General features: G+C 45.2%; 1 protein-coding gene across 6 annotated transcripts in view; it reads left to right on the top strand.

Moving 5' to 3' along the window:
* The first annotated feature begins 9,240 nt into the window (after positions 1 to 9,240).
* Positions 9,241 to 25,687, top strand: part of AMBRA1 (autophagy and beclin 1 regulator 1) — a 135,130-nt gene continuing 118,683 nt past the window's right edge. For 3 of the 6 annotated variants that reach the window (XM_068988164.1, XM_068988163.1, XM_068988162.1), the window contains exons 1-7: positions 9,241 to 9,375; positions 9,763 to 9,821; positions 10,300 to 10,483; positions 11,084 to 11,256; positions 12,238 to 12,304; positions 12,861 to 13,007; positions 13,278 to 14,314. In XM_068988164.1, coding sequence (XP_068844265.1) covers positions 9,241 to 9,375; positions 9,763 to 9,821; positions 10,300 to 10,483; positions 11,084 to 11,256; positions 12,238 to 12,304; positions 12,861 to 13,007; positions 13,278 to 14,314 — 1,802 coding nt within the window. Of the gene's footprint in view, positions 9,376 to 9,762; positions 9,822 to 10,299; positions 10,484 to 11,083; positions 11,257 to 12,237; positions 12,305 to 12,860; positions 14,315 to 25,687 lie in introns of all 6 variants that reach the window. The other 3 variants (XM_068988160.1, XM_068988161.1, XM_068988159.1) reach the window with 1 other exon arrangement.

Genomic DNA, 25,687 nt, shown 5'->3' with positions numbered 1-25,687 from the left:
GGGGTCGCAAAGAGTCGGGCACGACTGAGCGACTTCACTTCACTTCACTTCAGTTTGAACAGCCAGATGAAGAGGTGCATAGGGCAAGATCTGGAAGGGTCTGAAACATAGGAGCTTCTGTCCTCATAGAACTGGGGTGCATCACCCTCCTGGCATGTGAATGTGTTCACCAATCTGGAAGGTCATCAAATCTTGTTCAGTAGTTTTTATAGTGCTTAATCTCCCGGCCAATCTAACCCCTAATCCCCTTTCTTTTTCCTCTAATCACTTGGTTTTTCTGGTGACCAGCCCTATCCTGAGGCTTTGTAGGGGTGCCACCCTAAGTCAACCTATAAATTTAAAAGAAGCTCCTTATGAATGACAGATTTCTCTCACTCAGGAAATTTCAACTGTTTTAGGAAATCTGTGCAAAAGTGAGGACAAAGACCAAATGTGTCTTTCTTATTATAAACCGTAGTATCACACCACCTCCACATTTGTGGTTTAGGACAGTGATGATTTGTTGCTGCTCGCAACCCTGTGGGCAGGAGTGTGGGCAGGGCTCGTCCGGTCGGCTCTTCTGCTCTGTGTCACATCTGTGGGGGTCGCTCACTTGTCTGTTTTCAGCTGGTGTCTGGGCTGGCTTAGACAGCACAACAGAGTTTCAACTCATTGGTCTGGGACCTTGATAGTCTTCAGTGTGGCCTCTCTCTGAGTAATGTCTTATCATCTAGGACCTCTCTGTATGGCCTCTCTCTCCAGTGTGATGTCTTGAATTTCCCTTGCAGCCTGGTGATTGGTTTCCAAGGGTGAAAGTGGATGTTGCCAGGTCCTGGAATTGGCATATCATCACTTCTGCCACATTCTGTGGTCAACGCAAGTCACACAGTCTGCCCGGGTTCAGGGATATGTCCTTATTTCTTGATGGGTAGGGCAGCATGGGAGCAGGGTAGAAGAAACTGATGGAGACTGTCCTTGGAGAGGATCTGTCCCAGGCAGGCAGACCCAGGTGTGGAAGATCCTAGCTCTGGCCGTGCAGGGTGGCCACTAGCGCACGCATCTGCTCTGTGGATGAGAAGGGGCTGACACGGGGCTCTGCACACAGGCTCCGCGTTTCCTTTGGCCAGGTGTGTTGATGTCATACTTCATGTTGGATGAAGGGGTAATGCACAGACATGACAGAGTTTGTTCACTCACATTCTTTTTGTTGACTGTGTTTTTTGAGATTTATGTCCTATTCTGGTTGCCTTACAAAAGTAAATTTACTGTGGCATCGATCTCTATTTCCTGATAGGTAATTTTTCTTACTTGGATGGAGTTGGTGGGTTTGTAGGGTAAATACATAGTAACTGAATTTCATGATGTAGTTTTATTTGGTACTTTATCAAATTTATTTCTGGTTGAAGGTTTTAAAGTCCCCTTTTCTCCCAGAAACTATGTAAATAAACTGCTGTAAAGAAAGGAGTGAGAATTTTTTCTTTTCATTTTTCTTCAACATGATTTTTTTTTTCTTTTTTTTTGGGTATACCCTGTAGCTTGTGAGATCTTAGTTCCCCAACTGGGGATTGAACCTGTGCCCTTGGGAGTGAAAGTGAGGTCTAGTCTAACCACTAGACCACTAGGGAATTCCCCTCAGCATGATTCTTCAATTTCTTGACCTTTGGGGAAATGAACATTAAAAATACAAAGCAGGCTGATTTCCAGTTGATATGGTGAGACAGTGAAACATTGATGGAGGGCCTACTATATGTGAGACCAGCACATGAAACAGGAGAGACCTCATAGGAGGTTTTGTGTCAGGCAGTAAGGAGTGTTCTGTAGTAATGAAGCGTCTAGACTGGAGCCAGACTGCCTGGGTTTGGGTTCTGAACCCACCGCTGACAGTGTGACTTCTTGTTCTTTTAGGGCTTCGTGTATCTGAGGATTATAAGTGAGTTACTTATGCTGAGGACAGTGGGAATGAGTAAGATGATGAAAGTGTTGTTATTGTCTTAATCACTATCTTGAGATTTTCTAATTATTTTTTAAAGGTGACAGTAGTAAGATATCTTTGATACAGAATGAGTTGGAGACCTTTGCAGTGGCAGTCTCAATTTGCTTAGAATAATTTTCTTTAATTTGGCAGATTTTTATTTTTCTTAGAATTGCATACTTATTTATTCATTTATTTTTGGCTGCGCCACACAGCATGGGGGATCTTCCCTGACCAGGGATTGAACCAGAAATCAAACCAGCATCCCCTGCATTGGGGACATAGAGTCTTAATCAGTGGGCCGCCAGGGAAGTCCCTGGCTGATTGTTTATAGGACTTTGTGGCCTTAAATATATTTTTCTTATTGCCATTCTGTAATCTTCATTATAGAAAGAAGGTATTATTTAGTACAAGCACTGGAATTATATAATAGCAAGCACTTTTCATTTGGTAAGTCTTTTAATCCTAGTGGTAATCCTATCATATAAATGCTGCCTTTTACAGATGATGAAACTGGAGTACAAGGAAGTTCAGTAACTATTCCAAGAAACTGTCTTGTACTGAGAACATGAGCTTCCCTGGTGGCTCAGGGGCTTCCCTGGCGGCTCAAACAGTGAAGACTCTGCCTGCGATGCAGGAGACCCAGGTTCAGCCGCTGGGTCGGGAAGATTCCCCTGGAGAAGGGAATGGCTGCCCACTCCAGTGTCCTCGTCTGGAGAATCCCATGGACATAGGAGCCTGGCAAGCTACGCACAGTCCATGGGGTCACAGAGAGTCTGACACGACTCAGTGTCGAACACTCTCACCGAGAAAGTGACAGAGCTGGGTTCAGTTGGCCTGTCAGGACCCATATATAAGTCTGTTACACTGTCTCTTATTTAGAAATTATAGATAAAAAGATTAAACATTAAAGTTTCTCTATGCAGACTTAAGCCACAGTTAGCAGTTTGGTATATCCTAGGATCTCCTTTAGCAGTCTGTACACAGTTCAAGTAATAGTTGAAATTTTTATGTCCCCAGATACGTCTCCCTTCAGAATTTGTTACCTGTTTTTCAGTCCTAGATTTGTGATGCTTTGCCCCAAATTCCCTGCCCCATTCCCACATTCAGTCTACTCCAAGAGTCAGGCAGGAGCTGTGTAGAGGCAGGGATGTGCCTGTAGAGGCAGGCTGCTACGGTGCTTACATTTTGGACTTGGATCATATACGGCGTCCTAAGAAGTGTCCTGAAATGCCCTGTAGAAAATCCTATTGATGAAAACAAAAATGCTAGTTTTTGAAGTTTTTTAGAAAGCCCTTTAGAAAAACTCTGTGTATTTCCACCCACATGGAGTTTCTAAAGAGTACTTGGATACTTGTAGGCCTCTAATTAAAGATCTGACATTTTGTAGTTAATTTTCCAGTTGTTGGGAGAACTTTACTTATGCAGGTGATCCTAGATTGAGTAAAGGATTTTTTTGTTTTCCTTTTAAAGAGTTAGCCTTGGGTTGAATCCTGAATTATTTTTTTGGATATACATTGGTGTTACATGGCTGACTGGACTCTTAGCCTTTGCCTACATGGGCACGGTGAAGTGGGGAGAGACGCAGTTACTCAGATAAATGAGGTCATTGGCCTGCATTCTCATAGTCCCTTCCAAGCCTAATAACTTTCTGATTCATACCCTTGGAATGCTATTGGTAGGGAGGATTTGGGGTGTGAATTATTGGCCAGGTTTTACAGATACAGCTGAAAGTCGCTGAATCTAGTTTCTTTAATTCACTTTTTTATGTATAAGTAGCCCAAATCTCATTTAATTATGTTTTGCCCCAGAAATGAATACTTTTCCTTTAATTTGTTGTCTGGTAACAGCCTCTGAAATGTTTCTTAGCAATCTGCTTCCCTTGAGAATCATGGCATCGCAGGTCTCGGGTTTTATGATAGCTAGGCACACTGGTGAGAGAAACCATGGTGAACCCCAAAGAGAATTCAGTAATGATGACGACAGTAACAGCAGGGGTCTTAATGCTCTACCATGCTTTTCTTAGAGCCTCACAGCAACTTGAAGAGGCCAGTAGCATGATTCCTGTTTACAGAGGAGGCAGCCAGGTCTCAAAGAGCTTAAATAATTTGTCCAAAGTCATATTGCTAGAAGGGGGAGTGAAATTGCTAGCATAATAAGGTGATCAAATTGCAAGGGGAAGGGGCTTCCCTGATCACTCAGTGGTAAAGAATCCACCGGTGCAGGAGACACGAGTTCAATCCCTGGTCCAGGAAGAGCCCACAGGCTGCAGAGCTACTAAGCCTGTGCGCCCCAACTGTTGAGCCTATGCTCTAGAGCCCGGGAGCCGCAACTGCTGAGCCCACGTGCCGCCACAGCTGAAGCCCGAGCACCCTCGAGCCAGTGCTGTGCAGCAGGAGAAACCACCGCCGTGGGGAGGCTGTGTGTTGCTGCTAGAGAGCAGTGCCCAACTGCCGAGACCAGGAAAGCCCATGCTGCACTGGCAGCCCGGCACAGCCACACATAAATTTTTTTTAATTGCAGGAGGAACCTGTAAGTCTGACTTCAGTTTCCACTGGGTTATGCATAATCTTAGCGACTTTTTTTGGGGGGGGGGGCGGGGGTCTGTGCCATGTAGCATGTGGGATCTTAGTTCCCCACCCAGGGATTGAACTCATGCCCCCAGCGTTGGAAATGGGATCGTAACTGCTGGACCACCAGAGAAATCCCCTCTGGGTGATTTTTATTAGTGGTTGTTAAGTATAATTTATGTCCTAGAATTAAGCAGAGAAAACCTTTCAAGGTTTTCTTGGTTTTCTCCCCATCTTTTTAGAGTGATGGGTCACGTTATGGGGGAAGTGGTTAGAAATGGGGGTGGGCGGATCTTGGCATTTGTGTTGCACATGTATCCTAATCGTGTCCTTCTGGTTGTACGTGCACAAGGCTTTCGGTGGTTGAGAACTGACTTGGGGGCCTGTGTAACGGTGTCACAAAGACGATTCTTGGCACCTTTTGTCCCAATCTGACTTAAGGGCCAGATCGGGAAACTTGTTTCTTTCTCCTTTTTAAAGAGAGGAATGAAAAACACACTCGACTGGGACCTCCTCAGCCACAGACCCGCCCAGCTGCAGCTTGATTCAGCTCCTGTTCTTTATGGAGAACAAAGTAGAATTGCTTCTCAGGTAGCTGTTAGGAGTGTATCAGGAAAAGGCCCCTTATCCTTTTAAAGAAACAGAGCAAATTTTTTTTTCCGACAGAAGAGAGACTGTGAAGTTGTTTTAGTCCCTTCGACTTCTTGCTGTCCCTCAGACTTCTCTTCTTTGAACCGTTGGTGTGTTTAGGTCTCTGGGAAGTGGTAGACAAGCTCTGCGGTAATCCCGAGCTTTAGTTTTTGAGTTTTCTTGATAACTGGTATTTGTAGCAGCTCTTCCTTTGTCCTTCTGGTTTGTGTAGGAACTTAAGATTGCCTCACAGTTTTCTGAATCACCGGTGTCTGTGGCCTATATTTTCTTCTTCCTCTTGAGTTACATGAAGTCAGAAGGTCAGATTTTTTTTTTAGGAATTGGATTGTTGCTGTTTTCACCAGATGTTATAAGATTATAAATGGTTTAAATACGTTTCTCTCAAAGTAGTTTTAATGTTGCACCATAGGACAACACGGTTTTCCTGGTTGCTCAGATGGTAAAGAATCTGCCTGCAGTGCGGGAGACCTGGGTTTGATCCCTGGGTGGGGAAAATGCCCTGGAGGAGGGCATGGAACCCACTCCAGTATTCTTGTCTGGCAAATCCCCATGGACAGAGGAGCCTGGCGGGCTACAGTCCATGGGGTCGCAAGGAGTCGGACACGACTGAGCGACTAAGCACAGCACTGTCAGGAACCCTCAGAACTCATTTCTGCTGAAGACCTCTAAATTAGGTAAAAGAATGATTGGCTGTAAGAAAAATTACAGGCTCAGTTAAGGATTAAAGTGAATGGATGGGAACTGTATTTCTGCCACCCTCCTGGTTAGTAATTATTCAGCTTTGTGGCAGTTTCACTTCCAGACTTTTGGTTTTGAACCATGAGTTGTCACAGTCACCAAGGAGATAATTTCCTTTTAGTTCGTTGATCCTCAGTTTATGCGGGAGGTTGGCCTGCACCGTGCTGACACAGTCAGTGTGTACATCCTTACGTTTGTGTGCTGCTGGCGGATGAGAACTGTACTCTGAGGATATAGGCTGGAGTTTGTTCCTTAATCACTCCTGACGAACTTTGTGCCATATGCAACTGGGAACTCAGAGTCACATCTTTCTGTAGGCTTCTTCCGACTTTTTCTATTTTAATATTCCAAACAGAAATCTCATTTCAGCACAGACAATAAGTATTTTCCCTCCTGTATTTGGATGCGTCTTATTGTGTACTTTTTAGATTGCAACCCTTTCATAAAATGTAAAGAGTTTATTATTGTTTGACTTTTTACAATAAGCAATTATTACTTTTTAAATTTAGAAAATGAACAGTGCCTTTCCTGACGATGAAGTCACCTCTAATCCTACCACCCAAAGAGAACCATGGTTAATGCTTTTTATAATTTTTTGTATCGTTATTCTTAAAGATTTTTTTAAAAAACAAAGTTGAGATCACACTGTATATATAAACTTTATGTTTTGTCTTTATCATTTAACATTTTCTTCCCATCATCAAATATTTAAGAATAAATTTTGAATAGGTAATTAAGCAATGAGAATGCCGTAACATGGGTGTGCTCAGAGGCCAGCCTCCACCTGTGTCTCTGGCCTCCTGCCCCTTCAGGCTCTAACAAACGCCCATTGGTTTCTCCTCTGTTTCAAAAGGTAGCCTTGCTATATTCATTATTCTGCTGCTTGCTTTTCCCCCCTCTGAACAATGTATCTTGAAGATCTTTTGTTATCACTACCCAGAGAATCTTCCTTACTGTAGTAAGTCATCTCGTCCCCTTTAGATGGGCACTTGGGTTGTCCCCAGTTTTTACTATTACAGATAATAAGTAGTAATTAAGGGAAAAAATTAAGCATTTACTCTACTTCAGTTATTCTTTCCAAAAGAATGCCAGCAATGTAGAAATAATAAGGATGGAATTGGAAAATCAACATATTCCAGCCCCCAAATGAAATAATAATTTATGAAGGAATCATCCGTAACTGCTGAACTGTTAAGCACAAGGTTGAAGAGGAACAGCATATTCACATGGTGCCAGACATTAGCCACAGGTCGCTTACTGTAAAGGAGGAAATACGAAGAGCTCTGGCAGTTACAGACTCGACCAGGTGATCATGTTTCGCCAGACGATCGTGTAGTTTACCAGGTCTCACCGAGTGGAGCAGGTGAGAGCACGATGGGCTGTGTTATGAGGGACGTAGGTTGCATCACCTGTGAAGCATCCTTTCCCAAGCCTCTCAACCTCGATCGAGTCAGTGTTCACAGGAGGCGTTAGGGATAGAGAGGCAAGCTGAACGGCACTGGGAGGAAATAATCACACATAAGTGAGATGTAACGGTCAACTACGAGTCAACAAGTCAACTGTTCTGGTCCTTTTAGAAAGCTTGGGTTGTAAACAAACAAACCATACACAAAACCAACCAGAATAAAACTTGGAGGCCATTCTAGAATGAGAGAGGCTAAAGAGACATCATCCAAATTCATTGCTTGAGCCTTGATTGGGTTCTGGATTTTTTTTTTAAACCACTATTAGAGACTCTTTTTGGAGTATTTGGTGTATTAAAGGCACAGATGATAATGGTGGTAAATAGTGTTGTAGTTATGAAGCTAAATGTCCTCATTCTCAGGAGATGCACAGTGAGGTATATAGGGTTAGACTGTCTCCATGCCTGCTGAAATGGCTCACAGGAAAATTAAAAGGGACCCTTCTATATATCTATCCATGGAGACAAATGAGGCAAATTTGACAATATATTAACAATTCTTGAGTCTTAAATAATGAGCAGTATATATTTATTCTACTGTGTTCTCAACATTTCTGTTCGAAGTTTTTTCATAGCAGAGTTGAAGAAACAGTGCCGCGATGAATAAAAATTATATATGTATTTTCAAACTTCTTTAACTTTCATGTGTGTGTGTTTTGCTGCTAGTTGAGATTTTAGTGGAATCTGTGTTTATTTTGTGACAGTTTTATGCTGTTAAGGCTTGCAGTGGATGATTAGAAAGGAAATGAAATTTTTTCTTCTTTTTGCTCCTCTACCCTCTATCTGGAACTTGAGTGGAGATGAGGAAAAGAGAATGAGAAAGGTACCTCAAAGTAGTTCTGTGCTCTTGCTTTTAGGTAGGAGATAGAACTGAAGCTAGTACATAAGAACCGTACCTCAAGTAATAACCTTTTAAAATCAATAACCCATCCTTTGCTTTGGAGGCTGCCCAAGTGATCAGAGGGGTCCTAGCAGTTAGACCGGAGAAGGCTATGGCACCCCACTCCAGTACTCTTGTCTGGAAAATCCCATGGACGGAGGAGCCTGGTAGGCTGCAGTCCATGGGGTCGCTACAAGTTGGATACGACTGAGCGACTTCACTTTCACTTTTCACTTTCATGCATTGGAGAAGGAAATGGCAACCCACTCCAGTGTTCTTGCCTGGAGAATCCCAGGGACGGGGGAGCCTGGTGGGCTGCCATCTATGGGGTCTCACAGAGTCGGACACGACTGAAGTGACTTAGCAGCAGCAGCAGCAGCAGTTGGGCAGGCAGCGCAGCAAACAGCAGGGAGTACAAATGTTGTGATTTGTCTTGTTTTTGACAGGGTTTTAGCCCTTTTGGTTAAAAGTAAAAGCTCTTGATTGCCTGATAAAAAGAATGACTCCTTTTAAGTTCTGTTTGTTTATTTGGCTGCCCTGGGTCTTAGTTGTGCCATAAGGGATTTAGTTCGCCAACCGGGGACCAGACCCAAGCCCCCTGCGCTGGGAGTCTGGAGTCTCAGCCACTGGACCACCAGGGAAGTCCCGTTCTGCTTTTCGGATGTGAGGCTGAGCTATGGAGGACAGAAGAGGGATTTAGGGTGAGATATTCCTGGACGAAAAGCTACGGAAGAAGCGGCTTTTCTGAGAAGGTGTCATTACGTATGAAGAGAATAGTACTTTTGTCTCTAAGCTAGAGTCGTATTTGAGGTGGGAACTTCCTCTGATTGCAGAATAGATGCTCTTTGACACTAAATGTCTTACCTTAGATTTCCATGAAGACAACTTACAAGGATCTGAATGGCCTCAGCTTAGCTGCTTCGGTGTGTGGAGCTGTTGCTCGCTCCTCCTCTTCCCGTGCCTAGTGTAAGAGTGCTTACTGAGCGCCATGAAGGTTGTTCCAGAGAAGAATGCTGTCCGGATTCTCTGGGGGCGAGAACGGGGCACTCGGACCTTTGGAGCTCAGCGACTTCTGCAGGAGCTGGTTGAAGATAAAACCCGGTGTATGAAGTGGGAGGGCAAGGTAAGAACACTGGTTATGTTTCACATAGGACTTGTAGGGGTGACAATAGAATGAGGCCTTAGAATGAGCGAATGACACAGAGTTGGCACACCGTCTACTTTGTGTAGCAGAATTGATATATCTAACTTAGGTTTTTTGTTTTGGGGTGTTGTGTTTTTGTATTTACAAATATGGAAGCGTTAATGGGCTAGAAATATCTTTTTCCTTTGCAGCTAGACTTCCCAAAGGTAATTTAGATTTCTCTGTCTCAATTTGTAGCTTGATCGTTGTCTCCAGTTTTTCAGCTTACACTGTAAACACTAATCTATGTAGAATGGTGCTTTTGAGATAGAGTGAGCCATAGTTTATAAGTAATGTGTTCTAACTTTTGTTTGTTTTATTTCTCAGAGAGTGGAACTGCCGGATAGTCCACGCTCCACCTTTTTATTGGCCTTCAGCCCGGACAGGTACCTAGTTCTTACCTAAACTTTACCTGAGACTTGCGGTAGCGTTGGTTTCTGTGTATTTTGCTGAGCTTCATCCAAGTGAAATCCCTGAAGACTCCTTGAGGCACTGTATGAACAGAACTTTGCCAGTGTTATCAGAAAGGTGGGAAATAGATGACCAGTGCTGACCATTAAACCAATGGGAGTAAGCAAAGGAACCTGTGAACATCGATGATCAAAACTTGGAAAGTTTCTCAATCCTTTGCCTGTGTGATATAGGCCACTAATAGCCTAATAATTTTCCCTGCTGGAAAAAGTATTCTCTGAAGGGATTATGTGTCGTTTGGGGACAGAATGGAGAAGCCAAAATCTCTGACAGATGAGAATGTTTCTGTTGTTAGTAAAGCCCAAGGTGCAGTTTTCCATGTTGGGATGGGGAATGAGCATCAGTTTCCGTCCGACATACTGTACACTGGCTTCCTCTTCGTTGATTCCCTAGGACCCTCTTGGCTTCCACTCACGTAAACCATAACATCTATATCACGGAAGTGAAGACGGGCAAGTGTGTTCACTCTCTGATTGGACACCGCCGCACTCCATGGTGTGTCACGTTTCATCCCACCATCTCAGGCCTCATCGCTTCTGGCTGCCTAGATGGGGAGGTTCGGATCTGGGATTTACACGTAAGCGTTTCTTTTTCTTTGGTACTCTAGATGCAGAGACTTATTTACCCTTGCATTCTTGACTCTGAAGGAGAGACTGGCCATGTTCCAGGACCGTCCCTGAGTACTTAGTAGTTACTGCTTACTTAATGAGAGGGATGTTCCATTTCAAGATGAACACCCTGTTTAACTGTCTGCCCATTGTGACAAGGTACAGGACTTGCTGAGACATCGTCAGGGTGGATTTCTCTTTTCTTAGATCAAGGATTGTACTGCTATTCTGATCACGATCGTCAAAGCAGTGTGCTCCTTGTCCTGGAGATTGGCTAATGGGTTGTGTACTGTGGTATGCACCAAACCTTGAGTCTTCACAGACTGTAGAAACAGGTGCTCATTGCTTATAGATTGTAGATGACAGAACTGAATTGACAGTAATGTTTTTCTAGTAAATTTGGTGACACTGCCAGATCACTGGTTTTGTATCTGGTTTTCAGAACACATACATATTTAAAGTAGGCCCTACAAGGAGTCATTTTACCCTACCTGGACCCTTTTTTTGAAATTGACTTAGTTCGCTGGCAGCTTGTAACTTGAGAATGCCTGGGATTTGTTCATTCACAGGGTGGCAGTGAAAGCTGGTTCACAGATAGCAACAATGCCATTGCCTCCCTGGCTTTCCACCCCACGGCTCAGCTTCTGCTGATTGCCACTGCCAACGAGATCCACTTCTGGGACTGGAGTCGCCGGGAACCCTTTGCTGTGGTGAAGACAGCTAGCGAGATGGAACGGGTCCGGTGAGCACTCTGGGCACCAGCAGTGTCTGGTGTAGATTTAACATGCGGAGAACATTTAAGGGTGCTTTCGCCTCAAAAGATAGATTGTTATCTCTGTATTATCCCAGCTCAGGGCAGGGGTGTTATCCCTGTGGCTCTTCATGCTTTTTAAACTGTTGGCCAATCAGCCGGGAAGCTGTGCATGTTGTTCGTTTCAGCTGCTCCTTATTGGCCTCATCTTCAGGTCTTTGTAGATGAAGGCCTTTAGAATCTTTTTTAGGTTCAAAGCGATCTGGTTTGGGATAAAGGTTTTTTGTTTGTTTGTTTGTTTTGAACCTTAAAAGGTGTTCAGGCGGTGAGGAGCTTGGTGGGTAAATTGCTCACCCCTGGTTTTCTGTTAGTCAAAATGGAAAGTGGAGATGTAGAGAGGTATCGAGTCTGCTAATACTGACATACGTAGCCTTCGAAGTCAGTGCGCATGCCGCCTGAACTGAAGTCGAGGCCCTGGTTCCCTTTGGGCCTCTTGGTATTGCCACTGGATCTTCATTAATTTTCTAGCCTCAGGTGGGTTGCTTGACACTGGGACTGTTCCCTGTCACCAGCCCTCATGCTTCTCGCCAGTGTAGCAGCTGTGCGAGGGGAGGCGCGAACCTGTGGCAGAGTATGGAAGCGTCCTCTGCTTTACCATTATGATTGGCTCTCGGCCAGGAGCGGCTGTGTGCTCAATGTAGCTGCTTCCTGGGATGGAAGCCCAGGGGTGTTATTGAAATTATTTTTTGTGAAATGTATTCCCTTATTCTGGCAGGTGTGAGGACGCAACAAGAAGGAGTGAGCTTTATTATTTTAATCTGAAAGTTTTGGAAGTCTCTAGCATTAGGTGGAAGCCTGGGTAAATCCCACAGTTGTCAGTAACGATAGCTAGAAATTTTCTCCCGGGTTTCCTTTCCTCAGTTAACAGAATTTCTCTCTCCATGTCTCTGTCCGTTTCTTCTGTGTTTTCAGTCTGGTGAGATTTGATCCTCTTGGACACTACTTACTCACAGCAATTGTTAACCCCTCTAATCAGCAGGTAAGTTAGTCAGCAGGTCCAGCTCCATCTAAACTGTGGGTTGTTTGTTCAAGTAGTGCTCGGATTCTGATGGTATTGGACTTTAATTTTCAATGTCTGAGTGTTTCTTTCCAGTCAAGATTTAAAACTAGCCGCAGACCATATTCAAAGTTAGAACTGTAGGTCTTGACGGGGGAGTCCATTCCGAAACCCCCGAGTGATCGTCCCAGTAGAAGTAACCAGACTGCGTTGGATAACTTGTCGTTCGGGTGCCTTTGGCTGGTTGACATCTTGCTTCCCCTCACAGCCTCTGTGTCATGGAAATGCCTTTTGTAAGAGAATTGGGTTGCCAGCTGAACTCGTTGAGAAATGTTGCTAGTTGCAAGTGAATGATTTGATACCATATGATGATTCCGAATCTGGACCCAGTTAGTTCTCAGTGCTTCAAGGGTGGCATTGTTGCCTCTCTAGAATGTGTGTTGTCCTTGGATGATTATCAGTAATTTCTCTGGATTTACCTGGAAGTTCTACCTAACTGCCTGGCTCTGCCCCCGCCCCGCCTTGGTCCACGTTGCAGGGTGATGACGAACCAGAGATCCCCATAGACGGAACAGAACTGTCGCACTACCGTCAGCGGGCCCTCCTGCAATCACAGCCAGTGCGCCGGACGCCTCTCCTCCACAATTTCCTGCACATGCTGTCCTCCCGCTCCTCTGGCATCCAGGTGGGAGAGCAAAGCACAGTGCAAGATCCTGCCACCCCCTCACCCCCACCGCCTCCCCCTCAGCCCTCCACGGAGCGCCCCAGGACTTCCGCTTGCATCCGGCTCCGACAGCGGGTCAGTCACCCCACGGCCGAGTGCTGCCAGCACCTTGGGATCCTGTGCCTTTGCAGCCGCTGCTCGGGCACTCGAGGTCCTTCCCTCTTGCCACACCAGGACGGCGTCCCCCCTGCTTCCGCCAGGGCTCCTACCCCTTCCTTTTCTTTTGTGCAGACCGAGCCCTTCCAGCCCCCGGAGCAGGCCTCGCCCGCGCCGCATGACCCGGGCCTCCTGAGCCGGCCGTCGGCCTTCAGCACGGTCCAGAGCAGCACCGCCGGCAACACGCTCCGCAACCTCAGCCTGGGTCCCCCCCGGCGCTCCCTGGCAGGCCCCCTGTCTGGCCACCCTTCCAGGTACCACCGGGACATAGCCCCCGGGCTGACGGGATCCGAGTGGACCCGGACAGTGCTCAGTCTGAACTCTCGCTCCGAGGCGGAGTCCATGCCCCCGCCCAGGACCAGTGCCTCTTCGGTGAGTCTGCTCTCAGTGCTGCGACAGCAGGAAGGTGGCTCTCAAGCCTCTGTGTACACTTCAGCCACAGAAGGGAGGGGTTTTCCAGCCTCGGGGTTGGCAGCTGAGTCAGATGGAGGGAACGGCTCCAGCCAAAACAACTCGGGTGGCATCCGCCACGAGCTTCAGTGTGACCTGAGACGCTTCTTTCTGGAGTATGACCGGCTTCAGGAGCTGGACCAGAGCCTCAGCGGGGAGGCACCCCAGGCCCAGCAGGCCCAGGAAATGCTCAACAATAACCTTGAATCCGAGAGGCCAGGGCCGTCCCACCAGCCCACCCCACACAGCAGCGAGAACAACTCCAACCTGTCCCGGGGCCACCTGAACCGGTGCCGCGCTTGCCACAATCTGCTGACTTTCAACAACGACACCCTGCGCTGGGAAAGAAGCACACCTAACTACTCCTCTGGCGAGGCCAGCTCCTCCTGGCAGGTCCCCGGTACCTTCGAGGGCATGGCTGCGGGTGGCAGCCAGCTGCCCCCTCTCGAGCGGACTGAGGGCCAGACAGCCAGCTCCAGCAGGCTGGAGTTGGGCAGCTCTGCTGGACCTCAGGAGGAGAGGACTGTGGGGGTGGCCTTCAACCAGGAGACGGGCCACTGGGAACGCATCTACACCCAGGCCAGCCGACCTGGAACTGTGTCACAGGAGGCCTTGCATCAGGACCTGCCGGAGGAGAGCGCCGAGGAGGATTCTCTCAGGAGGTAAGCAGATGCCGCCCAGTCTCCTCCCACGTCCCTTCCTTTTCTGGTGCCTCTTCCTTCAGCCCTGTGGTTCTCGGTGGCTGGATCTGGAGCGTCTGGGACCCACGCATCTGGTTCTGATCTCCCGAGCTACCGTTGTATCTTCGTGGAAAAGCTTGCTGTGGTGGCAGAAAGAGACCTGTGACTCTGGCTCGGCTCACGTGATGTGTAGCCTTAAAGGAGAGTTGTGGGTGAGGTTAGAGAGGCGTGAGGAGGTAGAACCATGCACTTCCTCCACTCTGCTTTTTGGCCTCCTTAAAGGATTCTCTGTACAGGACTGGTTATCGTTAAACAGCACAATATCCCAGAGAGGCTAGGGGAGGAAAAAAAATTCTAGTAGTAAAAGAGAACCGTACTTGGGACAGATTAGTGTATTGGGCCTTTGTATTGCTTTGGACAAATTCTTAGACCTCGTCTTTTGGAACATTGCAACTTGACCAAAGGGAAAGAAAATAGTACATAGATATATATTGAGGACTATTTTTTTTTCTTGTAACTATATATATATATATATATTTTTGGACAGTAAGTTACTTAAGAGTTTTTGAGTAGATCTTCCAGAGGGACATCACCTCCAGGTGGGGAAGAAGAGATTCATAGAAGGAAGGCCTCTCCATACTTGGCTCGGCATCCCGGGCAGCTCTTTCATGGAAGACACAGCGTGGGTGTAGCTGATCGCCCACCTCGTGTTCCGTGTATGGCTGCGTGAGCATCTATCTTGATTTATTAGGGACTTCTCTCTGTAATTCTGTAAAGGTCAGATCTAGCGTAATCACCGACTCCCAGAATATGCCTGTTGGATTCAAGCAGCATATTTCTCTGCATTGCATCCTCTGTTGAAGCAACTGAAATTTCTCTGACATAAGCTTCTAACAAGGGTGGGAATATGGATTGTGCACATCATGTACTTGTTATTTTGGGAGGATGCTTTAGAGAGTTGCCCAGTTAATAAGTCTTGTTGAATTACATTTTTTTTCCCCCAGCACTCTGCTGGGCACTGTCAGGAATACAAAAGAAGCTTAGTACCTGGTCTTTGCCCACTGGCAGTATAGAGTGTTGTTGTAGAAGCAAGACTTATTTACATGTAATTATATAAAAAATGTAAATGAGCCAAATGCTCCATTGTATGGTACTGAGACTCAGTGTAGTCTAATTTCAGAGAAAGGGAAGTATCATCAAAGAAGGCGTTGCGAAATCAAGCCTTGAAAGAAGGGTAGGATCTGGAAAGGGAAAGACCTTTTTATTTTAGGGGAATAGCACATGCTGAGGAAGGGAAGAGTGTGGTGAATTCTAGATAAAAGCAGTTACTTAAGGGCAGTACTGAGAACACAGAGAGACTTGGTCATGATAGGAAAGATAGATGAAATGACAGACTGATACTGTGCCCGTATGATTGAGGCCAGTTCTGGATTAATATCTCTTACATTGCCGTCTTTGTAATATTTTGCTTTGGATAATGTCCCCTATCAGGAGCCGGAGACTCTCTTCTTCTTTTTTGTCAAGAGGTAAGATGGAGAAGGAAACGTCAACCCACTCCAGTGTTCTTGCCTAGAAAATCCCGTGAACAGAGGAGCCTGGTGGGCTGCGGTCCATGGGGTCGCAGAGTCAGGCACGACTGAGCTTCTGAGCGCACAAGATGGTACCAAGCATAGTACCTGACATGCAGTAGGCATTCAGGGAGTGCATTTAAAGGCGACCAGAAAGGACTGGCTTCAGTTACTGCTCTGAAAGTCTACGAGCACCTGGTGCTCTGGCACCAGTGGGCTTGTGGTCAGCCTCTGTTCACTCTAGTTCTAGCAGAACACGCTTCATGTGTTGCTGTGCTGAGAAATACCCGAGTCATTTAAAGCACGCTCGACCGTTTGATAGTAGTTAGAGATACCGATTGCTGAGAGCCTAGTCCTGTGTTTAGCTTTGCATTATTTCTGATTTCTAGAGTAACTCTGTGCAAAGCAGGTATTACATTTCCCATCTTTAAGTTGAGGAAAGAGAGGCCCAGAGAAGTCAAGTTTCTTGTTAAAGGTCACCCAGTAGGTTGCTGAATGGGAATTTGAACTCTGGTGTGCATAAAAAAGATTTTTCCAAGCTGCTGTCTATGGTGTATTTCTTAAAGTGATAATATCATTTTTAGGTGAACCATTTTTATGTTTTCTTTTAATTTTTTGATTACAGAAATCTTCAAACATATAAAAATAAAGAAAAGTAGTATAAATGAGCTCCCATAATATACTTATCACCTGACTCCAAAAATTTTCAACACTTTTGTCTGTACCCTCTACCCTTCCTTTCCATCCAGACATCATATAATTTTGTTTGAAAATACTCCAATGTGTTTCTAGAGCAGTGCTGTCTAATAAAATGTTGTGTATCTGTGCCATCTAGTATAGTATCTACCAGCCACATATGGCTGTTGAGCGTTTGAAATGTGACAAGTGTGATCTGAGGAACTACATAGGTAACCACATGTGACTAAAATATGAATAGTCACTTCTTAATAATGTATGCCATTTAAAACCCTGCAACTATTATTAAGGATCTATCAAAATTTTTTGTAGACAAGAAGTAGTATTTATTTGTGGTTTAAATAAAGAGTTCAAGTATTTAGAAAATGTATGTTGCAGAAGATGAAACCCCTTGTCATCTTGCTGTAAATAATTATGTATATGCTTTTTGAATTCAAAATATACAGATACATGGTTCTCGTTGTAAAATAATGTATTGATACAGTGGTTGGATACATTATTTATGGAGTTGCTTCTTTTCAGATGAGCTTGAATGAGATGAGGTGTGTACCATGAAGGCTGACAGCCTCCTCAAAAGTGAGGTATATTATAAAATATTCTAAGTGCACACCCATTAGAGAAGGGCCACCACTTCCTCATAAACTGAGAGCTTATGTCTTGGTGTAAACGAAGCGGCAGCTCCTCCTGCCTCCTGGAGGGCCCAGGCTCTCTGGCTGTCGAGTGGCCCTTGCTGGAGTTTCCCCAGCAGGTGTCACTGTTGGGCTGTTGCTGCCGCTGGGCTGGCAGGGACGAGAAGGTGTAATTGCTGTGTGCGCACGTCTGCGTGAAGGGAGGGGGTTTCTTCTTCAGCTTTGTAGTAGGAGATAGTCTAAGGAGGCATGTTTTGATCCTTGCCTCCGCTGATACAATCTATAGTGTTTTCAGTTAGTGAGAATATGAAGCAAAGCCATGTGTATTTCAGTATAGCTCTGTGTTAAACTTAACAGTGATAACCAGCTCACAGTTTATCTCCTTTTGCCTGTGGGCAGTGGAAAGCGACTCTTTCTATAGTCTTGACTCCAGATTACAATTTATAACTTGGATGGCAGGCCCTTTGCTTCACCACGAGAAGCTTCCTTTGGGGTCTGATTGCCTTTGTGCCAGCAGGAGAAAATGAGGGTACTCTGGCTCCTTGCAGCAGCAGTCCCTGTGGTCGTGAAAGGCTGGTATTAAGGAAAAGAGAAAATTATTTTAAATGGCACCTTAAAACTGGAGGCAGTGTGGAGTTTATGTTGCCCAGCCTCTGTCTCTCTCTCTCTCTCTTTTTCTAATTGATGAGGAAACTTAGATATGGTGAGGGGAAGTGACTTACAGAGGTGCCTGTAGCAAGGATGGGAGTCAGAACTCCTGGGTCCTAAAGAAGGCACTCTTTCCTCCTCTTCATTTGAAATGAATGCTTTAACTGTCAGTTTTCTCTGTGAAAACCTCTGTTGCTCCTGTAGATCAGTGCCTGAGGGGCTCTTCAGTGGACTTCTCTTTGTAAGAAACTGGAGCTTTGATAGCTCATTTGTAATTATTGTCACTGGGTAAATGGAATCAATGTGATGTTTATAGGGCCACGGGAGAAACACTGTTTTAGTTATTTGCCACAGAACTGCGTTGATTCGTTCTTTTATTTATTTAAAAATATATATTTTTATTTATTTAAAAAATATTTTTAGTGTTATTTATCTGGCTGTGCCAGGCCTTAGCTGCCGCACTGGGCATCTTCAGTCTGGGACCTTTAGTTGCAGTATGCAAATGATTAGTTGCAGCACATGGGATCTAGTCTCTTGAGCAGGAATTGGACCCAGGCCCCAACTGCATTGGGGGTGTGGAGTCTTAGCCACTGGACCACAGAGAACTCCCTTTTTACATATATATAATTTTATTTGCTTGTCTTTGGCCACGCGGGTCTTCGTTGCTGTGCGGGCTTTGTCTAGTTGTGGTGAGCAGGGGCTGCTCTCGTTGCAATGCGCACGCGGGCTTCTCATTGCAGTGGCTTCTTTAGCTGCAGAGCTCGGGCCCTGGGGTGCTTGGGCTTCCCTAGCTGTGGCTTACGGGCTCAGTCACTCCACAGCGTGTGGGATCTTCTCAGATCAGGGGTTGAACCCGTGTCTCCTGTATTGGCAGGAGAATTCTTCACCGCTGAGCCACCGGGGAAGACCCCAATTGTTTCTTTTTTTGGCTGCACAGCATGTGGGATCTTAGTTCCCCGACCAGGGATCAAACTGGCATGCACTGCATTGGAAGTAGGAGTTGTAACCACTCAGCTGCCAGGAAGTCCTCATTATTCCTTTTAAAGTGATTCCATTAGGGAAATTCACTTTTAAAATCTCAGCAACTGGGGAATCATATTTGGGCTAAATCTTTCCTAGCTGAAATTGCTGCATTTTTTCTCCAGATAGGTAACAAGGCCTTCTGTTGTTCAGTTGCTCAGTCCTGTCCAACTTTTTGCAACCCCCATGGACTGCAGCATGCCAGGCTTCCCTGTCCTTCACTATCTCCCAGAGTTTGCGCAAACTCATATCCATTGAATCGGTGATGTCTTAGGTCTGAAATATTTACTATAAAATTCTGTGTTCTGAGAACAGATGTCTTTTGATCTGTACTTTTTTCTTATGATAGGTGAAGACTGGGGGGAAGACATGGTTATAAGCTTAGAATTTGACCCAGACCCTAGAAGGTTAGAATTGAAAGTCTTCATTAGATTTCTGTGTTGTTGTTGTTGTTTTAAGACTTTTGCGAGGGGATTGCTTTGTTAGAGCAGCCTGAAACCTCTTGAGGCTTCATGAGCCAACAACGTGCTTAACCCCGTAGTCTCTCAGCACTAGTCACATGGATATTCTCCTTGGAGCTGCAGCAGAATGTCATTGATAAAGGGAAATACATGAATGGCTATGTTCATGGGGCTAGTCCTGGGTCCACAAGAGGCAGGAGGCAGATGAGAAATTAGGAAAGTACCAGGCTTCTCAGTGTGATTGTAATATATGCAGAGGTTCACCTCAAGTAGTTCTGTGCCACTGACCTGAGTCTGCAGGGTTTCATATATCTAAAGTCAAGCAACAACAGACTCAGCTTATTCAGAGCCTAACCCAGAGGCCTCTTTTCCTTTGCGAAACCTTCTCTGACTGCCCCAGATAATCACTTTCTCCTCTTTGCTGTTTGTGTCCGGACATAGAACCTTCCTTGTAGTGTCACGGCCATGACAGAGAAGCATGTCGGCGAGCTCCCTAAAGGCAGTGATCGTGCCTTACCCCTTACTGTACCTAGGTAGTATCTGGCACACAGTAGGTGCTCAATAAATGGAATTCAAGTTGTCGAATGGAAGTTACATCCTCTGTGATTCAGTATGCAGTGTATATCCTTTTTGGCTTTCTTAGTTAAAGGAGGGGAAAAAAAATCATTGTATCACACCCTTAATCTCCTGGAGGGTCATCGGCTCAGTGAGTGCTTGTTGGATAAACCAAGTGGCGTGACCAGAGTTGTGCATGGTGAAGACACCGTCTGTAACTTGACTCGGGTGCCCTGGGATTTGTTCTCTGCTGTCGCGCCACGGAGCCGTGTCTCCAGCCTGTGTGTTGCCAGTGCTGAGGCCTCTTGGCAGTCTTTGGCACCCGGTCCGCTGTCCTTCAGGCGGGCCGTGCTCACCTCCCCAGCTGCACACTCGGTACAGGACTCAGGCCCCTCCTGAGCCGTGGTGTTGGAACCGCGCGGCATCTCAGTGATGTTAGTGTCTCCGCCAGCCAGTGCTCGTGTTGTTTTTCTCCTTAAATACTCTCTGCAGTCTCAGATGGAGTACTCGATCAAGTTCAAATTAGATGTGAATAAGCCAAATTAGATGTGAAGGCTCTGTTGCCCGTTTTTGCTTTATGTTTCTTTTCGTTTTCTGTGGAAAGCTTGCTCTGGATGTGCTTGGAAGTTGGATGTTTGGGGACTGAGGAAAATGGGTTCTCTCATCTTTTTTTTTTTTTATTCTGTTTTGGGGGGAGGTCTGAGCATTATTAAACTGAACCCTTTTTTCTTTTAGTTTTAAAATGACTTTAGGTTTTGTGTTGTTTCCTGGGGGCAGAGTCCTTATATTAAGAAAGAGTTTTGCTTTACCTCTGATTATGCTGCTGAAAATTTGGTGGACTTGTCGTCTTTGATAGTCAAAATAAGCCCTTGCTAACTTTTGAGTTCTTACTCAGAAGTTTAGGATTTGAGGACTATGAATAGAGGAGAATTCTTCACCAAGGGAATTTAATATCTGAATGGGCAAATCTTGACTTGGTCCTTCTGGGGAAAGAGAACCAGGTTTTGAGAAATCAAAAAAGCTGATGGTGGAATTAAGCAGCTTAGTTTTAAGAGAATAAGGGAAGCTAGGGGAAGATAAACCCAGGCCCTAAAGGAGGAGGCTCCTATGAGGGAGCATGGGTCTTTTAACCCTGGGTTGGTGAAATAATTACTCTGGTCAATTTATTCTTTCATAAATTGACAAATACTTGCTAAGTACCTGTGGGCTGTACTATATATTATTTAAACACCAGCATCGAGTCTCTTAGTCTAATGGGAGAAAGTAAACACATAAATAAGATAGCTAGTATACCAGGTGGTGGTAAATTCTATGGAGAAAAATATTTTAAAATGTAGGGGTTTCTAGGGTGGAAGTATGCAGTGTTAAATTGGGTCATCAGAGGAAGTCTGGTAAGGTGACATTGGAGCAGACACCTCTTCCTTTAGGCATGCAAGGGAGAAACCTCTGTAGAGATGGGGGCAAGGACGTTCTCGGCAGAGAAGGACAAGTCAAATTCCCTGAAACGCTTGGCTGGAGCACAGCGAAGGATGGCGTGATAGAAGATGAAGTTAGAGAGGTAATGGGGACCAGATTATGTGGGCCTTCTAAGCCATTTAAGGGATTTTACATCTTACTCTGGGAGATTTGGGAAGCCTTGAGAAGTGGAGTTGCATGATCTTATATTTTAAAAGGGTCTCTGTGGCTGCTGATTGACAGTAGACTGAAGAGGCTCTGCTAAATAGGGTAAATTAAAGTTAGGCCAGCAGCACACACTTTGAGATTAATTTGTGTCTGTATTTTGTGGTGAAAACCTGAAGGCGGGAGTCAGTCATTGTGTCAGAATTAGAAGGACCTTAAATGTTTGGATGAGAGTTGCCAAATAAATAAAGAAATAAAGCCTCTTGGCAGGCATATTATCTGCAACGCCTCACCCCCATTCCCCAGCCATGACAGCATGCTATTAAAACTGAGAAGGGGAGAGCCTGAAAGCTTTATAGTGAGCAAGGTATCATAAATGCAAATTGTGAAATGCCTGGCTTTTTTTTTTTTTTGCTCACAAAACTAATACGAATTCGTTTGTAACAATTCAAACATAAAAACGTGTGATTTATCTATCTATAGTACATATCCTTTGCCGTGCTAACCACTGTTAACAACTTGTGTGTTAACTTCAGAATTTTTTTCTATGCAAATGAAAACACATTTTTCTTTATTTATAAAAATGGGATCATACTGTCTACTATCCCGCCATTTACATATTTCATTTAGTGTGTCATGGACATTTTTCCGTGTTGATGTGTCTGGATGTGGTACATTCTTTTTAACAGTGGTATAGTATTCCCACGATCACATGCACCCTGATTAAGTCCCCTGTTGATGGAGTCTGCGTTGTTTCTGGGTTTGTGCACAGAGGCAGTGCTGCAGCATCTTTGTGGACTTGTGCAGGTGCCTCTAGAGGAGAATGCATTTTCAGAGCCTCCGTCGCTGGGGCTGAAGCGTTGAACATTGTTAATGGCAATTGAAAATTAATTCTATTTATTACTACTAATTTAAAACATATAAAATAACATTTTCTGTTTTAGTGAACATAATTTCGTAGATAATCGTAAATTCATAGATAGGGCTTTTAATCCTGTGGTCCCCACCCCCCAGCCCCGCCCCTCCCCTCCCATAAAGTCTTAAATTTCTTAGCAGTAAATCCTACCACTGGGTTTTTCAGGAGTCTGATCCTCCAAGTTGAGAATGACTTCTGTGTGGTTTTTTTTATTCTCAACATCTGCCACCCGGAGGTGTTCTGTGCTTTTCTTCTCCAGCAGCCGTGTATGAGGGAGACATAACCTTGGTTTCGTCTTTGACATTCACTTGACTTACTGGCTCTGGGTCACCTAGTCTTCCTGGCCTTGCTAAATGATCCAAAGAATCCGGATATCTGTTGCCCATCATGAGGTGGTAGCATTTAGATATTTATTTGTTTTCAGGGATGGTTAAAACCCATTTCTCTCTTTGTCAATTTGAGGGTGAGGATAGAGTAGAAGAGATGGTGACCATTGCTGTTAATCTTTTCCCCTTTCTCTGCTCATCTGCCCAACCAATTCACATTGTATTTGAGCCTCTGAATTCTGAGTGATCCCTGGCTGTGTCTTGTATATCAGGGATTGGGACGTTTTCTGTGAAGGGTAAGCTTGTAAATATTTCAGGCTCTGCGTAGGCCATATGGTCTCTGCCGCAAATGCTGAACTTTGCCATTGTAGCACAAAAGTAGCCACAGACAGTATGGAAGTGAATGAGTGTGGCTCCGTGCCAGCAAAAGCTTCACTTATGGACACAAATGCGATTTTTATATAATTTTCACATGTCATGAAATAGTCTTCCTTTGATGTTTTTCAGCTATTTAAAAATATAAAAGCCATTCTTAGCACATGGGCTGTACAAAAACAGGCAGCAGGCCAGATTTGGCCGACAGGCTGTGGCTTTCCAATCCCTGCTTATGTGAACATGACTTGGAATGGAAGAGAGTCAGGTGCTATGGTAATAAAAGGCGTTATGATAATGAGAGTCCCGGAAGAGGTAGGTCGTGGGCTCTCGCACTTATTCCCTCTGTCTGTACTTTGGACTGGATGTCCTAAGTACTTGCTCTTGTGAGATTTCTCTGACGGCTTAAGTGCAGGAAGAATTTCTTTGTTTCCTCTGCTCTCTGCCCGGAAGCAAGGTTTTCTAACCTTGCTCCATATCTATCTTGGGAATCATTGGCAAGTGAGGAGGCTTGCCCTGGTGTTGGGGAGGGTGTGAGCCTCCAGGTCGTCCAGGCAGAGTCGGCTCCACAGACAGCCCTTCCCCCACTGTAGGTCAGATCAGCACCTGTTGGGCTGATGTAAATTATCCCCCGCCATTCCTTTCTCTGGGGCTGCATGGTGTAGGGAAGGCTGTGTGCTTTGTAGATGCACATGGAGAACTTGAAGAGATGTAATCGCTTCTGCCAGTTCGGAGTGTTGGAGTGCTGCAGGGACTCAGGTGGGATCTGTATGTGTACTGCAAAATCCATTTGGAGCGGTTTCCCATGTACTCATTTACCCCCTTCGGGTCCCTTTCTCTCCTGGATCTGTGTAGAGCAGTGCCCTAAAGGATGCGTTGGAGGTTTTGCTGAAGACGGTAACACCAGGTGTACGGGGTTCTGTTTGCATGATGTATTTTGCTTATTGTAATCGGTCCCAGCCCATTAGGGCTGTGCAGGTAGCTTCGCCCCCTCCTCTTGGGCTTCTTATATATTTATGGGGTGGAGGTGGGGGTAGTTCCAGTTACGTCTTCTTCTGCTCCTTCTTGGAAGCACCTGACAGTGTGTTCACATGAGCACATTTGGTTCTAGTGGGTGGGTCTGTAACATTTGCCCAGAGATTGCAGAATAGCCTTCGGGTACATTTGTTTGGCACTCACACTATTACTAAAAATTTCATTTTTTTCTACATAAATCCAGATTTCTGGATTCTATAGGTGAAAAAACACAAAAATGGACCTCATCTATTTCCGTTTCCTGCTTAATTCCAGTTGGTTCCCACTGCATGAATTAGCTAGTCTTAAATTCCCTACCACTTAGCTCCACCAGGGGGAGACACTGGACGTGGCAGGACTCTCTCTACCCTACCCCTCCTGCCTAATTCACCTACCTAGGGCGCCCCTGCTGGCTGTAGGCTGACATGCCGACAACCTCCTCACCTGAGAAACTGCCTGACTTTTTTTTTAATAGCAACAATTAATAAACTCCTCCTCTGTTTCCAAAGAGGGAAAGTGGGGGTGCCAGGCTCATTTGCTGACTGGGACACAGTTGAGTGCGCGGATCTCTGTCATGTCAGATTATGCAGTATGAAAGGAACCGTCCTTTAATGATGGACTTGTGTAAAATCTTGGACAAGACTGTCTGCACCTCTCCCTGTGAGCAGAGCGCCTTGGACAGAGGCGTGGGTTTCAGTGACGAGGTCCTTGATTTGGATGTCAACCTGCCAGAGCATTAAAATCGAGTTAGGAGCAGGAGTGGAAGATGTAATGATAAAGGGGTCAAAGGCGGAGAGAGTGACGGTGTCGTGGAAGGAGAGCTGCAGCTTGTTAACCTTGTGTCCTTTTCCTGGGCTGCATCGCAGCGTATGAGTTTGAATCTTTTTCCTCTTCTGCTTTTTTCCTCCCCTTCACATGTTCATACACGTTCCTCAGTTTTCCTCTATCTCCCTGCTGTCTCCTTGGGTCACTTCACCTCTTCTTTCCTTTGTTCTGATGGGAAATGTAACCTATTTTGGGGGTCTTTTTTCTTACTGTGATTAAAAAAAAACACCCATAAGTTTACCCTCTTAGTGTTTTAATGTACAGTCTTGTTAAATATAAGTCTACGCACAGAGCTGTACAGCAGATCTCCAGAAGTGTTTCTCCCTGCAAGAGTGAAACGATCATTGAACAGTTCTCATTTCCCCCTCCCACCATTCCCTGGCAACCAGAGTTCAGTGTTCTTTTTCTATGAGTTTGATGCTTTAGATCCTCATGTAAGTGGAATCATGCGGTGTTTCTCTTTTTGTGATTGGCTTATTTCACTTAGCATGATATCTTCAAGGTTCTTCCATGTTTTACCATAGGACAGGATTTCCTCCTTTTAAACAGCTGAACAATACTCAGGTGCGTATATACCGCATTTGCTTTATCCATTCATCTGCATGTGGGCCTTTAGGTTGCTTCCACACCTTGGCTATGTGAATAATTCTACAGTGAACATGGGTGTTCAGATGTCCCTTTGAGATTCTGCTTTCAGTTCCTGTG

This window comes from Capricornis sumatraensis, chromosome 16 (genome assembly GCF_032405125.1).
Source record: "Capricornis sumatraensis isolate serow.1 chromosome 16, serow.2, whole genome shotgun sequence".
Classification (NCBI taxonomy): domain Eukaryota; kingdom Metazoa; phylum Chordata; class Mammalia; order Artiodactyla; family Bovidae; genus Capricornis; species Capricornis sumatraensis.
This window is presented reverse-complemented; position numbering and strand designations above follow the sequence as displayed.